The sequence below is a fragment of the Enhydra lutris genome, unplaced genomic scaffold (assembly GCF_002288905.1).
Source record: "Enhydra lutris kenyoni isolate GAN:26980312 unplaced genomic scaffold, ASM228890v2 scaffoldscaffold2, whole genome shotgun sequence".
Taxonomy (NCBI): Eukaryota; Metazoa; Chordata; class Mammalia; order Carnivora; family Mustelidae; genus Enhydra; species Enhydra lutris.
This window is the reverse complement of record NW_019154086.1, coordinates 72,209,203-72,226,356: the sequence shown is the minus strand read 5'-3', so window position 1 is coordinate 72,226,356 and position 17,154 is coordinate 72,209,203. Positions and strand designations below refer to the sequence as shown.

The window sequence follows — 17,154 nt, the reverse complement described above, 5'->3', positions numbered from 1 at the left end:
TTACAAAGTAGGTTTACTTCATTTAACTTCTCACTATAACTCTGTGAAATTAGATCTAGCAATCTGGCAGCAAAAACAGCTGAAGTAACAGATAAATACTTACATACTTTAAGTAGGAGACATTTAGTGTCAACAACATTTCTTTATAGTCTCTGAAGACAACATTATTTTTATCTGTATCTGTATCTATTTATCATTTCATTGTACAGCTAATCACAACTTACTAAAGAAATGGTATTTTGATTACCTTTTGCTGAGTAACAAGCCCCAAAATTAGAACCTCAAGTAATCCCTCCATTTTGTTCACAATCTGTGGGTCAAATATTAGAAAGGGTTTAGCTGGGCTGTTTGTCTCTGTTACACATAGAGTCAGCCAGGGCTGCTGAGATTGGAAGATCCACCTCTCAGACGGCTTTTCTTTTCTTTTTTTTTTTTTTAAGGTTTTACTTATTTATTTATTTAGAGAGAGAGCATGAGAGGGGCGTAGGTCAGAGGGAGAAGCGGACTCCCCATGCAGCTGGGAGCCCGGTGCGGGGCTCAATCCCGAGACTCTGAGCCAAAGGCAGTTGCCGAGCCAAAGGCAGTTGCCTAACCAACTGAGCCACCCAGGTGCCCTCAGATGGCTTTCACTCACATAGCTGACATCTCTCTCTTCCCATGTGGTCATAATTCAGGACTTCTCAATGTGGTTGAGTTTCTTTTAGCATGCTGGTCCTAAAGTGGCACTTCTTTCATGGCAGCTGGCTTCCAGGAGGAAGAAAGCAGAGACTGCCAGACCAATGAAGAGGCATTTTGTCACCTCCAGAGTCTACTGGTCAAGGCTATCCCAGGGTACATCCAAATTCAGGGAGCAAGGAGGCACTATGTTTATGATCACTCCATGCTGCTGCATATAAGTTATTGCTTCTAATTTTTTGCTTGCTAAACTTTACTCCATTGCAAGCAACCACCATTTTCATAATCCCCTCTACCCATGAAAGATACTTAGAATGCCCCCAACGTCCCACCTCTACAAGTTGCACTGCAATGGATATCTTCATGTGTGTCTCATTAGTACATGCATAAGAAATAGATACCCAGGGGTTTCAAGAATTGTGGGATCATTAGATAGGCACATACTTAGTGGCTCTCCAGAGGTGCGTTTCCACCACACAGCTTAAGAATTTCTGTACTTGGCTTTCTAACTTATGCCAAAATAGTCAAGTAAGAGATATTTCATATTGTTTTTCTGATTTCTAGTGAGATGGAGCATACCTTATGTCATTTATTATAAAAGACTTTTATTTATTTATTTGACAGACAGAGATTACAAGCAGGCAGAGAGGCAGGCAGAGAGAGAGAGGAGGAAGCAGGCTCCCTGCAGAGCAGAGAGCCTGATGTGGGGCTCGATCCCAGGACCCTGAGATCATGACCTGAGCCGAAGGAAGAGGCTTTAACCCACTGAGCCACCCAGGTGCCCCTCCTTATGTCATTTAAAAAATTTTTGTTTCCAGGGCATTTATCTACGGTAGTATTGGTCCTGGACAAAAGTATCAAAATTTGTAAATTATATGGTTGTTCTGTATAACCTTTATCAAGCTCGGAGAATTCTTCTATAATCATAGTTTGCAAAAAGGTTTTATAATTAAATGCTGAATTTTATCAACTGCTTTTTCTGTATGAACTGAGATAATAATATACTCTTTATGTGGATAATTAAATTGATAGATTTTCTGATGTTAAACCATTCCTGTATTTCTGTAATAAACCCTACTTCTTTATGATATATTATTTTAATACACTTTAGATTAGATTGGATATCATTTTATTTAGAATTAATTTATAATTGAAAAGGAATTTTATTTTTATTTTCTTGTATCGTTCTTACCTGATTTTGGAGTCAAGATTACTTCAAATTTTCTGAATAAGCTCACAGCATAGAACCTTATTCTCTCTTCTTGGACAATTTTATAAGAGAAAATAACTTTTTTTTTTAATTTAGAAGAAGTCATTTGTATAACATCTGGGTTTGAATTTGAGGGGAACCATGGAAGAGGGTTTTGCTGATTTAGTAATTACTTGTAACCAAGTTATCAACTTCTTCCTATAAAATTATAGTGTTATATATTTTTCTGGGAATGTATCCCTTTTATCAAGTTTCCAAATATATTTAGGTACAGCTATTTTTATTATTTTCTGATTATACTTTATTTTATGATTATCTTTATTTTACCATTATAAATTCAATCTATGTTGGGCTTATGGTATTTCTTTTCTTTTTCCTACACTTTGTGTTTTGGCAATTTATTTTTCTCTTTTTCTTTTTTCTTAATTATTCTTACTAGAGGTCAGTCTAACTTACTAACCTTTTCAAAGAATGAAATTTTGCTTTTGTGAATCTTTTGTTTTCCTTTTAACTTATTTCTATCCCTATTTTTGTTATTTCCTTATTTTTTGCTGCTAAGAGTTTGCAATATTGTACTTTTTAAAACCTTTTCTTGATTTGTATGATTAGGTAATTTTTTAAATACTCCAAATGGTCCTCTTACTGCTACCTCAGCAGTCAGCACCCAACTTCCCACACACACATATTAGGTCAAGCCAGCCTTCAGTTTATTCATGGATTTCTCACATTTCTTGCGGTTTTTCATTTTATTTTGTTATCATTAGTGCCTAGAATGCCAATGTTTCTCTTGAGATGATTTTAAGAGAAGGAAAGAGTCAGCAGTCTGGAATAATTAATTGACTTGGCAAGAACCAGAAACTAAAAGTTATTTCTAATGTTTATATTTAGGCTCAGAACTGAACATTTTCCAAAGAAGTTTCTCTTCCATTAATATAAAAATCCACTCTATCAGGTGATATTTAAAAGGTTTTCATAAATGGTAGGGTTATTCATTCTATTTTCTAAGGAAAGAACAGAACTTAAAAACAACATTTGTGTGATGAAATCGACAGTATTTTTTTTTACCAAATTCCATGTTTCCAATGCAGTACATACAGTGTATGGATAAACTGAAGCACTTTCTAACCCCTGAAACTCCAAATCTAATACTGCCCACTATGTGAGTATTAGTGATCTAAGTTCTTGGGTGGTCTTATCTTACTGTAAGGAGATTCCTGAATAAGTTATGGTAACTAGTAAAATTATATTAGGTTTGCCAAGGATAGGATCATAAAGTTTTTTTCCCCCCAATTAGGGCCATTGGCCTATAGAATATACACATCAAACGACATGAAAGTTTAAGTTAGGTAGAGTTTTTGGTTTTTGTTTTCAACAGTGGAGTTCATTGCATATGCCTATACATAAGTAAAGACCAAAATATAAATTGTGAGTCAAAAAGTAAAAATGATATAAAGTAAAGTTTTGTTTTAAATTAAGGGTTGGTTAAATAATAATACTTTACATTTGAAGAGAAATGTAAAGTGGAAAAAAAAACTATCTACATAAACATACTTATCTGGTGTTCCCAACGGGTCCGAAGTTAGAAAATATAATTATAGCGCACATTTAAATAAGAACCTGAAAAGCAAAATAACTTGTTTAACCTGACACAGTAGAAATTTTTAGATCTGGGAGTAGAGCCCACATCTTACAGGTTTTGTTTTTGGTTTTTGGCTTTTGGTTTTCTTTTTTTGTTTTTTTGTACTTGGTTATTCTACCATGCTGCCAAAGAAGACAAACAAAAAGAAAAGAAAGTTGAGTAGAGCCAGAAAAGAGGAAATTGAGAAGGAGAAAAGAAGAAAAAAGGAAAGTATTTTATCTAAGGAACTTTCCCAAAATACATAATGTTGTTAAAAAACTATTTATCTTTATCCAAATGTACTATGTGATCAAAGGTATATATTTCTTGAGTGCTGATGTCCACAAAAACACAGCTTCATTACATGGACCTAAGAAACAAGGATTAATACTGTATTTTTTAATGCAAGCTTTTAATTTTTAATAGCCAAATATCTTTTCTATAAGATATTTAAATCCCTACTTAAAATTGAGAAGCTAAAACAGTCTTGACATACTATCTTTTCTCCACTTTAATTATGATGATTTATGTCATAAGCTCTGAAGAGTGTAGAGATTTTTTTTCTTTCATTAAAAGATAATCCATAAGTTCCAGTTATAAAGTAAACAAGTCTTGGGGTATAAGGTATAGGATGGTGACTATAGTTAATAATACTGTATTGTATATTTGAAAGTTGCTAAGAAAGTAGATCTTACAAGTTTTCATCACAGGAAAAAGAAATTATAACTATGTTGTGGTGACAGATGTTGACTGGACTTACTGGATGGTCATTTTGCAACATATACATATATTAAATATTATGTTGTATACATGAAACTAATACAATGTTATATGTTAATTATATACCAATATTAAGAAGATAACCCATGACAACCATATGCTTCTAAAGAATGTCCTGATACCTAAATATAATTTATCATCAGACCATGGACGTTTATGGCAAAGTCAAGAGAATGAAAAAGACTAAAAGTCAAAATGCCAGACAGTAATTAAAGAATGATTTCAAATTTGCTTACATGTCCTTAAATAAAAGGACAGCAAGACTGCTTATAAAATGAACTCTTATGCCCAAGGCTAATTAAATTATATTGGATGGAATAGATGAGTGAAAGATTGGACTTGATCAAATCTAAATTCCCTTCTATTTCTATGATTATATGATTGAGATTCTTTGAACTTACCTAAATATTTTGGATAAAAATAATCCTAGAAAGAAAGAAAAAACAAAATGTATTTTAGCAAGCCTAAATTTCACTAAATAGTTAAAACTTAATTTTATAATGTGTTTTATATTAAATATGCAAATATATTACATATAACTATCATTTCCACATTACAATATTCTTGCTATACTAAAATATGCCAGGAGTAGATAACTAATAACTAAGCCAACATGACACTTAGCTTAAATCAATATTGAGCAATAAAATCATGTCACAAAAGCTTCCAATCTGAAAACAGGTTCTACTAAAGATGTTACATGCAATATATGCTCTCTATTTGTAAATTCTTTAATTTTTCCATAATGATCAGATACCTGAGGGTTTTGGAGGGGAGAGGGGGTAGGGGGATGGGTGAGCCTGATGATGGGTATTATGGAGGGCACATACTGCATGGAGCACTGGGTGTGGTGCATAAACAATGAATTTTGGAACACTGAAAAGAAATAAAATAAAATAAAATGGAAAAAAATCAGATACCCATTTGACACATTTCATGTCATGCTGATTACACATGCCACATTTAATGTTGAATAGAAGTGACATAATTTGAAGTGAATTAAACTGAACATTCATCTTTTAGCATTTTACTTACATGTAATACCTTATTATAAATTGGTTATGTACCAAAAGTTTGTCTGTAAATCGGTAATTTGGACTAAAGAATGTACTTTTCCAAAGGGAGAAAAATGTTAAAAATGATTTCTGAAGGTAAGGTTCTTAGGCTGGTTCCCCAAAGCCTTCTTAGGCCATAATATATCTAATGTGTAACATTAATAGCACAAGAATACCTCACAAGAAACCAGTGTTTCTAAATAAAAACATACTCAAGTAAGGAATATACTTCATCCAGTACAGAGCCAAAGTCACTCTTGCCTTCTCTCACATATAAACCTAAACAACAGTTGTCCACTCATTTATAAGGGTGGGATCTCCCACCAAGTAATTCAAACACTGGTGTTTTCTTCTACAGAACAAAAGCCAGGAAGACAAGCAACAATGAATGGGTTCAAAAGAAGACGATATGAATGTGAAAGGAAGATATTAGGTACAGCAGGGAGTGTGGACTAGGATATTAGGGATGTGGACAAGGAGAGAATGGGGCAGGATAGAAAATGAGAAGCAGAGGCACCTGGGTGGCTCAGTTGGTTGGGCGTCTGCCTTCAGCTTGGGTCATGGTCTCTGGGTCCTGGGATCCAGTCCCATGTCAGGCACCCCACTCAGCAGGGAGTCTGCTTCTCCCTCTCCATCTACCTCTCCCTCAGACCCCCTCCTCCCTTCATGCTCTCTCTCACTCTCTCTCAAATAAATACATAAAATCTTTTAAAAAAAATGAGAAGCAGTCACAAATGTTTCTTTTTCCCTTGCCTTTCATTTCTCCCATTTTTTCTTTACTCCCTCTGTCATCTTTCTCTTTTGTATATGAGATCAATGTCAAAAAGTGAAGGGGAGGAAGCAAATAAATGAGTTTCCCTTCTCCACTACTTTCCTGCCTCTCCACTATGGTCTTCTACCTCACTCTTCATTTGCCATTCAGTGACTAAGCTACAAGAACATACCTACAATGTTAGAAATATATACTCAGGTATTTACGGGCTATGTAAGAATATGATATCTTAGGGATGTAGGCTTGCCTTAAATGATCCAGCGAAACAAAACTAAAATTAGACTGGGTGGGGTTGAGAATAGGCAAAACAAGAATGGTGATTGCTGATAACTGCTTAAGTCTGGGGAGGTATATGGGGGTTTATCATACTGTTCTGACTACTGTGGTATATATTTAAATTTCTATAATAAATAATATTATATTATACTGTATTATAAATGTATATATATGTTATATACATATAACATATATATGTATCCTACACAATAAGAGTACTAATCTGCTATATATTGTGAAATAATAAAATATTTTGTCTTGTCAATTGCTTATCCACAAAAAGCCACAAAACTCGCTCAATCCTGCAGAGTATTAATTCTTTGGTACCTTGGAAAAAATATTCTTTGAACCTAAGTAGAGAGAAAAGGATTAAAGAGGATCTCTGGAGAACACAAGTTGTTACTGTCTTGAGCAAGTTCTCTAACTATAGACAAATGTTCCTGCTCATTATCTTTCATCTAGTCTCATGGTCCCAGAAGCCATGGCTGAACTAAAGGAGCTACTTTGTATTTGCTTTCTTCCTCATTTCCTTTGGGTTACATAGTTCATGTCAGGAAAAAATATCTGAGGTAACGCTGAAGGTTATCAGATTTGAATTCTCAAGGTCAACTTCATCCTTATTTTTAGAGGCACTATTTATAATCCTGTTTTCCACAGGGCATATTAGAAAACATCCTTCCCTAGGAAAATTAGGAGACTAAAGACAAGGTCTGGGGTCCCATGTTTCTGTATGATATTTAGTGGTCTTTATGATTAAATTCTTCTAGACTAAACTTGGAAAAATTTATACATTAAATTTATAAATTCTAACCCCAGGAATTAGTGATCATATTAAGTGGGTTCAGGAAACTTCCCAAGGCTTTATGGGAAAAAAATCTACTTCAGGAATATGGTACTATAATGAATTCTTTCATAAGCAATCACTGAGTACCTATGATATACCAAGCTCTGGATTAGGTAGCATTGTCTTCTAAAGCCTGGTTAAAAATGCCAACAGAGAGATCTAATGAGGTATAGTGATAATACAGTCACACACACACACACCTTATACTTGAGATACTTTCTTCTCCATCTACCTAATACTACCAAATTCCAATTGGGAAAAAAATTATTTGCAAACCATGAGATCAAGACAACTTGCTGATAATGAAGTATACCCAAATTATAGTTCGGCTAGTGCATAATGCTTTGGCAGTAGTATCTTCCTAACAAGCCCACTTTTCTCTGAAGTTACTTTCTTCTGAAATGCTTCAGTGGTTACATGTAGAAGGCAATATACACAATCATTAATTTTAAAAAGGAACACAAGGGAACACAGACTCAAGCTGGAATGTTCAGTCTTTCATTATATGTCTAGGTATGCTAACTTACTAGATTTCATTCATTCTTACCGTTTCAGGGTCATTTTCAAAGATCTCCCTGGCTTCTTCCTTATTGCATAATTCTTCAATGCATTCTCTTTCAAGATTACCCTTTTTGGTTTCTTCAAACATAGAATTTGCACGGCGTTTCCTAACCAGAACTTGTGAAGCGTCCTGCTTTGACAAAACTGAAGGAAAAAAATAAGTTTTTATAAGTAAGCTTTTCATTTCTCCATCTATAATATGGTATTTTATTAAATAAGTGAGAATTAAAATCATTGTCTAATTGTGAACTGCATAACATTTAGAATTAGTATAGGAAAATTGAGAAGAGAAATATGCAGATACATAAGCACTTTGATTAACTCAAAGAGCAGGTTTGGTGAGCAAGTTATAGCACTTGTATAATGATCTTCACAAATCATTCAAGTTCACGCATGAGGCCAAACAAACCAGACAATATTTAATGTTTACCTTATTATGACTACACTGGGAAAAAGCAGCATGCTGAAACAACTGTATCAAAAGTTATAGCCACACATCTTTAAAGTTAGAGTAATAAGCTTTCTCAATTTTACTGGAAAACCACATGACCTCTGTAAAGATAGAGCAATGTGGGAGTACAGCCTAATCAGCTATTTAAAAGATACTTGATGACCTAAAACATTTGATTTATTCACAAAAGGGAAAATAAAGATCTTTGGGAAAAGGAAGATCATGTGCAAAGCACAAAATACAGAAGGCAAAGAGAAAAAATTTGGTAATATCAACCGCATAACAAATTTCAAACAGCTAAGTAGCAACAACAAAAATTACAAAGTTCAACATCAAGTGATAGGCTGGAAGAAAACATTTCATGATACAGACTGGAAAAAGATTACATTCAAAATGTATAAACAGGGGTGCCTGGGTGGCTCAGTGGGTTAAAGCCTCTGCCTTCGGCTCAGGTCATGATCTCAGGGTCTTGGGATCGAGCCCCGCATCGGGCTCTCTGCTCAGCGGGGAGCCTGCTTCCCTCTCTCTCTCTCTCTGCCTGCCTCTCTGCCTACTTGTGATCTCTCTCTCTCTGTCAAACAAATAAAATCTTAAAAAAAAAAAAATGTATAAACAGGGCGCCTGGGTGGCTCAGTGGGTTAAGCCTCTGCCTTCGGCTCAAGTCATGATCTCAGGGTCCTGGAATCGAGTCCCACATCGGGCTCTCTGCTTGGTGGGCAGCCTGCTTCCTCCTCTCTCTCTCTCTGCCTCTCTGCCTACTTCTGATCTCATTCTGTCAAATAAATAAATAAAATCTTTAAAAAAATGTATAAACAACTTTTGCAAATTAAAATAATAACAACAATAATAATAAACCAATGAATAATAATGTGTGCAAGATTAAATACAAAATAATATAAAGAAAATATAAAGAAAACACTATAATCAAAATCATACAAACATCACTGAAGAGGAAAATAAAAATGGCCAATAAACATGTGAAAAGACGTTCACTACAAATTTTTTAACTAGATTTTGGCCCATTAAAACTGCACAAACTTAAAGGACTGATAACATCAAGTAATGGCGAGAGTAAGGGGAAACAAGTATTCTTGTATATCAGTGGTGGGAATATATTCTGCTAAGCATTATTTTAAGGTCATCTGGTAGTAGCTGAAAATTTAAGGCACACGTACTCTTCAATTCAACAATTCTGCTTCTGAGGATGTCGTGCAGATATGTACCTATGCTGGAAAAGATGTCTATAGAATGTTTGTTGAAAAACTGCAATATCAAAAAATTAAAAACAATCTAAATAACTCTCAAAAAGGTAATGGAAAAATAAACTATAGTACATCTGTGCTGTGGGATAATATGCACCTATCAAAGAAAAGGAACATATTTCTCTATCGAAGATCTTCAAAATATATTATTAAATTAAAAATGAAAATTGTAGAATGTCATACTATCACATAACCCTATGTATATCAGGCATACTTGTAGATATGTATATATCATGTGGACAGATACACAGAAAATAGTTTGGAAAGACACTCAAACTACTGATTGCAATTATGTTTGAAGAAAAGAATGGACAGTATGAAGCTTTGGCTTTATTGTTTTAGCATATAAACAACATTATTTCTTTTAACAACATAATTTTTAATGAAACTTTTTAAAAGCAAAAATAAAACCTAGGGGCGCCTGGGTGGCTCAGTGGGTTAAGCCTCTGCCTTTGGGTCAGGTCATGATCCCAGGGTCCTGGGATCGAGCTCCACATCGGGCTCTCTGCTCAGCAGGGAGCCTGCTTCCTCCTCTCTCTCTGCCTGCCTCTCTGCCTACTTGTGATCTCTGTCAAATAAATAAATAAAATCTTTAAAAAAGAAAAAAACCTAAAAAAATTTTTAAATCCTGATTTAAACCACAATAGTGCTTTCACTAAGATAATCAAGTAATATAAACAGATAAATATGTTTTTCTCTTTTTTATCTTATTACCTGGAAAAAAGATGACAATAGAAGGAAGAAAAAGAAAAGCAAAAGGACTAATTAATCAAGTCACCATAATTATTAGCTGAGTAACTGAACATCTTTCAAGAGTGTAGTAAGTAAAGTTATTTTATTTCTCCTACTTGCCAAAACAGAAGTTTAAATGTGATGACTAACTAAATAGTGTTCGGGTCATATTTTTAACCCTATGTCTTACCATCTTTATCTCTGTTCATTACTAAGATCAAGATTAAATCAAGGCTGTGTGTGTCCAACAGATGTTGTTCTGTGAGCACATTACCTGCCAGACGTATTATTGACTGATAAATGGTAGCCCTATCCACAGTGGAAGAATCTGACACGGTCAGTTATCTCATTTATCGGAAGTAGTTTTAAGGATGCTACTTTATAATAAATATAGCAAAAACTGAACCCTTCTGAAGCTCAAATCAAATATGTATCTTTCTGGGGAAAACAATAACATCTTTCTCTGAAAGATAAATACAGTGATGCAATAACAAAAAAAAATCAATGTCAAATGCACTTAGAAAACTAACCATTAACATCACTCTTTTGGATTTCTTTCTTATGGAATATTAAGTTTTGGAACTTAGATATTAATATTGACATTTAAGTATATCTCTTCCCCTACAAGTGACCACTGCAGGACACAGACCATGTTTGATAACACGAACAATATTCACACTGCAAGAGGAAGTTCTCAAGTATCCAGAGAGAACTAAGGCAAACATTTAGAGGAAGGCTCACATAAATTCATAGGAGAAGAAAACAAAATGGCCGCCATCATTTTATAAAAGATGAAATGCACATAAAGAGCCTGCAGGATAGTTGCCCTGAGTTATAAGGAATAGCAAAATTAGGACTTAGATCCCAATGTACAGATCCCAAGGTACAGATTACTATTTGCTGTTTCTCAAAAAACAGGCTTCATTTTCTCCACTGATTAGAGGAATCTTAAAAAGGAAAACTCTTACACCTCTACCCTAAAAGATAACGAAGTTAACAATAAAAACCTAACTTTGTCTAAATTTGAATGCTTATGTTTTATTTCATCTAGGTTCAAGCCAATAATGTTTTAGATTGGCAAGGTACTTAATAATTTTCAATGTGTATATTATTTCATTTGATCATCACATAAATAATGCCGTAAGTCAGAGGACAGAATTATCACCCCCACTTTCCTTGAGTTACTTGAAGAAAATGAAGCTGAAAGAGCTTATATGATTTGGCCCAAGCCCATAGAGCTAGGATGTGCTGCTAATGGGACAAGAATTTAAATATACCCATCCTCCTAATCCAGTGTTCTTTCTTCTCTATATCTGCCACTCAAATGCCAACAATGTATTTGATTTAAAAAAAAAAAAAACTATGTGGTTGTGGCATGGACAAGTTTGATATCTTAACTAAGACATTTACTGTCCTATAGGAAATAAACCCACCCATTTAATAAGTGTGCTTTCAAAGGAATCTACTATTCCTTGTCAAAAAAAAAAAATACAAATATGACATAACAGATCCAAATTAAGAATTACAGAACTGTAGAATGACAAACCTATGTGGGTTAGAAGTGCTTTTACCGGCTGCCTCAGTCTATCTACCCAAAAGCATCCACCCTGCTGCACTGCAGGAATGTCCCCAAAGTTCCATTATTTATCGTAAGAGTCATGGTATATAAGCAGGTAATGTCCTTTTTACATTATTTCCATTAATACTAATCACAAATGTTCTAAGTAGACAGTAATTTTACCATGTTATGCATGAACAAATGACAACTCCAGGAGGTTGAGTCAACCTTACCAAGTTCACACAGTTGGGAACAGAAGCCTGACTCCAAAACCCATTTTCCTTTTACTACACTGTCACTTCTTTCCTACACTGTCTCTAATCACTTGTTTCACTTCTTTGGATTAAGAATTTTTTCAAGAAAGTTTGTTAAAGCCCGAGTATGTTGCTTGAAAAGTGTTACCTTCAGGTTCATAGTTTAGGTATAACGTTTAGTTATGAGTTTTTCAAGTTAGAAGAATTACTTAACTATTTACACTGTTAACTTATCTAAGTTCTCCCTCTTCAAAATAGTGACCATAGCAGGTTGAACAATTATGTCAGTAACATAACCACTGTTCAAACACGAACTAAAACTCCTTTTTGAAGTTGTCTTAACAGCTTTCATATGTTCCCTTCAATATTTTCTGTGGGGACAAATCTTTGGTTTTTGAGCATAAGATTTGTCTTATCTTCAAAAAAGTCACTTATTGTCACTGGTACTTCATAAAAGCAGACATAATAAAGATAGTGGGGTTAACACTGTCTCTGGTCAGAGGAAAAGTTCCCAGTGTGTTCAATTCAGTTCCATCTGGTCCTTTCCCAAGACCCTCTTCTCCCACTGAAGTGTTCAAACTTGCTACTCTGTCCAGGGCGGTGGTTAGGACCAAGGATCTGCAGGTTGCCCATTACTGATCAGAGGAGAGTGAGGTTGCCAACGAAGGAGATCTAAGCTTTGGGATAGCCCATCCTCTGAATCTTTGCCATTCTGCTCTTTTGTCCTTTGCCAAGATGGTTCTCACCTTCCTCCTTCCAAAGCTCTTCTCTTTTATAGTTTGCCTTCTGTCTTTTTCCCAGGCCCTACTTGTCTGGCATCCCAAGAATGAAAAACGACTCCTAAAAAATGTGTCTGAGAAGAAAATCTCCCACTAGCATTTGGTTGGCAGGGTGCTTGAATCTTTCGTTTCTGCTTCAGTGTGGGACGAAGCAGGGGGAATTGTTTTCAATGTACAAATAGAACTAGATAATAGTTTGAGATGTAATTGTGCTTCACGTGTGTCAACTGTTGAACTGGCATGTTTCCTTCAGTTCAAATCTGAAGAAAAATAGAACTGCATGTAATACAGAAACACCATTAACTAGTAATGATGGGAAAATATATGTCCAGAAATTACCAACTATATTTAAAATAATCACATAGTAATCAAACGTAAAATCTTTCATTTTATTCATAAAGATTTCTACCACAGAAGACTTCTAATTGAGGAGGAATATTTAAAAATGTGAGGATTGCAAGGACTATGAAAACGAAAAGACAGATTTTTAATTGCGTTTGTTGGCCTATATAATTATTATCAATTTTTGGAGAAGTTTATGTCAGTTTTCAGAAAGAAATGCCATGTCTGGATGCATGTTACACTTAAATCTTTTTTAAGTTAATTTTTTAAAGAGAACTATTATACTTGCTTTTCTCTAAAGTTCTTACTTTTGTTTATATTGAAGACTAGGCTGCTGAGCAACTGATTCTTATATTACTATGTTAAAGGCTGGGAAAGTATTAGAAAAAGTATTCTCTAGGTGTGAACTATGTATGAAAGTATGTATCCATTCTTCAAGAGGACTAAGCAGTAAATAGACTGATGAGAAATTCTTTAAAAGAGTCCAAAGTCACAAGGATAGATCTGGGTAAGAATTTAAATCTGGGGGGAAAAAAGAGGAAAGAATCTGAGTTATATGTTGTATATATAAAGGTAGTGAGTCCTAAAACATTTGGATTAAAAGAGACGAAGGCTGTTACTTATTTAGTAGTAGAAAAGCCATTGGTGCTATTAAAAAAAATGTGACTATCCACCCCCATTCTGGCTGAGCAGGGAAACAATGCCTGAACTGTTTAGCCACAACAGGAGTGACATGGACCTCTCCTTACTTGGAGATTTAATTATAACTTTAATTTACAGTCCCTAGTCTAGAAAAAAAGAATAAATCAAACACTCTGCCTTCGTTTCCCCAAAGTTAAAATCTTGACTGTATCCATAGACAGAGAAAATGGCGCACATCCGTTATCCTTTCCAAAACAACAAATACTTCTACCCACAAGACAGAACAGGCAGTTTATTACTCCTTCCCCCCACCCCAAAAAAAAACAACAACATAAACAAAAACAAAACAAAAAAACCCCAAACACAACATTAATCATTTCTTTCATTTGCTCTGTCTGCTCTCAGTGAGTGATAAATTACAGTACTTCGTTTGAAGGGACTCAGAGCTGATTTTGGCAAGGTATGGAGAAGGATGTTATAGTGTCCTTCCTTCTCGAGATAACTACACTGCATACTGACTACCTTCCTGAGGCTCTAGCAGGAGGCCTCCTTTCCGACGAGCAGATCTTTCACACAGTCAGCTTTCCTTGTCTTTTTCATCTCCGACACACTAGGACACCAGAACAGCATCTGCTTTTGACGTCATGTACCAAGAGGTTACAGCGCAGGAAAAGTTGTGTTTTTGTTCTATTTGACCTATTTGTTAGCATAGCATCAATTAATATTATTAGTTCACTGGCCTGTGTCTGTGTTTATGTTTGGAAAAGCAACAGGCAAACTGTTCCTGGACATTTTGAAAGGCGACAGTGAAAGAGTTGGCCTAATTCTGCACGATCTTACTTCCTTCAATATCTCCCAGATATAAAGCAAGGCTTAGAAACACTGTAGATGCAGCCCCGTTGACTCTTCTGATATATTTTTTTAAGTGCTGATGCGGAAATGAGATTATTTGGAATATTGGTATAGTACTGAATAGGCGTTTATAATTCAATTTCTAAATTTCTGCCAGAACCTCAGAATTCCTTGTTGTCTTCCTGGCCATAAGACACAGTCTAAATAACAACAGAATAAGATAATTTATTAAGGAGAGGGGAGAAAATGATTGGGATAAGGATTTGGGGAAGAAACAAGCAATAAGGAAAAGTACATTTAACATACAGAAACTCAGGCCCACCTTTAAAAAAAATGGCTACAAAGTTAAAAAAAATAAATAAAAAACAAAACAAAACAAAAAACCCACTTCTTCCCTTCCACAGTTACAACAATAACAACAAAAGAAACAAAAGAAACAACAAAAAGAACTTGTGTTCTACTTGACAAGGCATATGGACTGAATGTTTGTCATTATGATATGAATGTTTGTGTCCACCTCCCCTAATTTATATGTTCAAGTGGAAATCCCCAGTGTGGCTATATTTGGAAAAAAGGCTTCTAAGGAATAATTAAGGTTAAATGAGGTCATGAGGGTGGGGCCCTAATCCTACAGGATTAATGTTTTTATGAGAGGAGACATTAGTGAGCTCTCTCCCTGCAAGCATAGAGGCCCTGAGGAAAGGCCATGTGAGAACATAGTAAGAAAGCAAGGTCTACAAGCCAGGAAGGGAGCCCTCCCTAGAAACTGAACTGGTCAGAACTTTCATCTTGGATTCTCCAGCCTCTAGAACTATGAGAAGATAAATTTCTCTTGTTTAAGCCATATAGTCTGTGGTATTTTGTCAGAGCAGTCCAAGCAGACCAATGTACAAGGCAAGGAGGTTAGTGACTATTTTTAGCTGCTCTTTAAAGTTAATGGATAAACTGAAAAACAGAATGGACTACTTCTCTCCCGCCGCAAAAAGGCCACCCCCATTTTTATTCCTATTACATTAAGACAAATTATAAAGAAGTTAATGTTCAATGTTGGCAAAGATGAGAACAAGTAGGCACTCTTTTTTTTTCCCCATCTTGCCACTCCTTTTTTTTTTTTTAATTAACATATAATGTATTATGTGCTTCAGGGGTACAGGTCCGTGAATCATCAGTCTTAACACAATTCACAGCACTCACCATAGGACATACCCTCCCCAATGTCCATAACCCAGCCACCCTATCCCTATCCTCCCACCCCCCAGCAACCCTCAGTTTGTTTCCTGAGATTAAGAGTCTCTTATGGTTTTTCTCCCTCCCCAGTCCCATCTTGTTTCATTTTTTTCCCTCCCTTCCTCCCATGAACCTCCGCCCTGCCTCTCAAATTCCTCATATCAGAGATATCATATAATTGTCTTTCTCTGATTGACTTACTTCACTTGGCATAATACCCTCTAGTTCCATCCACATCGTTGAAAATGGCAGGATTTCATTTCTTTTGATGGTTGCACAGTATTCCATTGTGTGTATGTATGTATGTGTGTGTATATGTGTGTGTGTGTGTGTGTGTGTGTGTGTATACACACACACCACCTCTTCTTTATCCATTCATCTGTTGATGGACATCTCGTTTCTTTCCATAGTTTGGCTATTGGGGACATTGCTGCTATAAACATTCAGGTGCACGTGTCCCCTTTGGATCACTACATTTGCATCTTTAGGGTAAATACCTAGTAATGCAATTGCTCTGTCAAAGGGTAGCTCTGTTTTCAACTTTTTGAGGAACCTCCATGCTGTTTTCCAGAGTGGCTGCAGCAGCTTGCATTCCCACAACAGTGTAGAAGGGTTCCCCTTTCTCCGCATCCTCACCAACATCTGTCATTTCCCAACTTGTTAATTTTAGCCATTCTCACTGGTATGAGGTGGTATCTCACTGTGGTTTTGATTTGTAATTCCCTAATGGCAAGTAACATTGAGCACTTTTTCATGTGTCTGTTGGCCATTTGGATGTCTTCTTTGCAAAAATGTCTGTTCATGTCTTCTGCCCATTTCTTGATTGGGTTATTTATTCTTTGGGTGTTGAGTTTGATAAGTTCTTTATAGATTTTTGGATACTAGCCCTTTATCTGATATGTCATTTGCAAATATCTTCTCCCATTCTGTCGGTTGTCTTTTGGTTTTGTTGACAGTTTCCCTTGCTGTGCAAAAGCTTTTGATCTTGATGAAGTCCCAATAGTTCATTTTTGCTGTTGCTTCCCTTGCCATTGCCAATGCCCTTCCCTTGCCATTGCCATTGCCTAGAAGAATTTGCTGTGGCTGAGGTTGAAGAGGTTGCTGCCTGTGTTCTCCTCAAGGATTTTGATGGATTCCTGTCTCACAGTGAGGTCTTTCATCCATTTTGAGTCTATTCTTATGTGTGGTGTAAGGAAATGGTCCAGTTTCATTTTCTTCATATGGCTGTCCAATTTTCCCAACACCATTTGTTGAAGAGACTGTC

At 35.6% G+C, this 17,154-nt stretch overlaps 1 protein-coding gene across 1 annotated transcript in view; it reads right to left on the bottom strand.

Moving 5' to 3' along the window:
• Positions 1-17,154, bottom strand: part of LOC111148875 (protein S) — a 66,354-nt gene that overhangs the window by 33,468 nt on the left and 15,732 nt on the right. Inside the window, exons 2-3 of the mRNA XM_022505666.1 lie at positions 7,778-7,935; positions 4,685-4,709 (exon numbers count right to left, since the gene is read on the bottom strand). Coding sequence (XP_022361374.1) covers positions 4,685-4,709; positions 7,778-7,935 — 183 coding nt within the window. The remainder of the gene's footprint in view (positions 1-4,684; positions 4,710-7,777; positions 7,936-17,154) is intronic.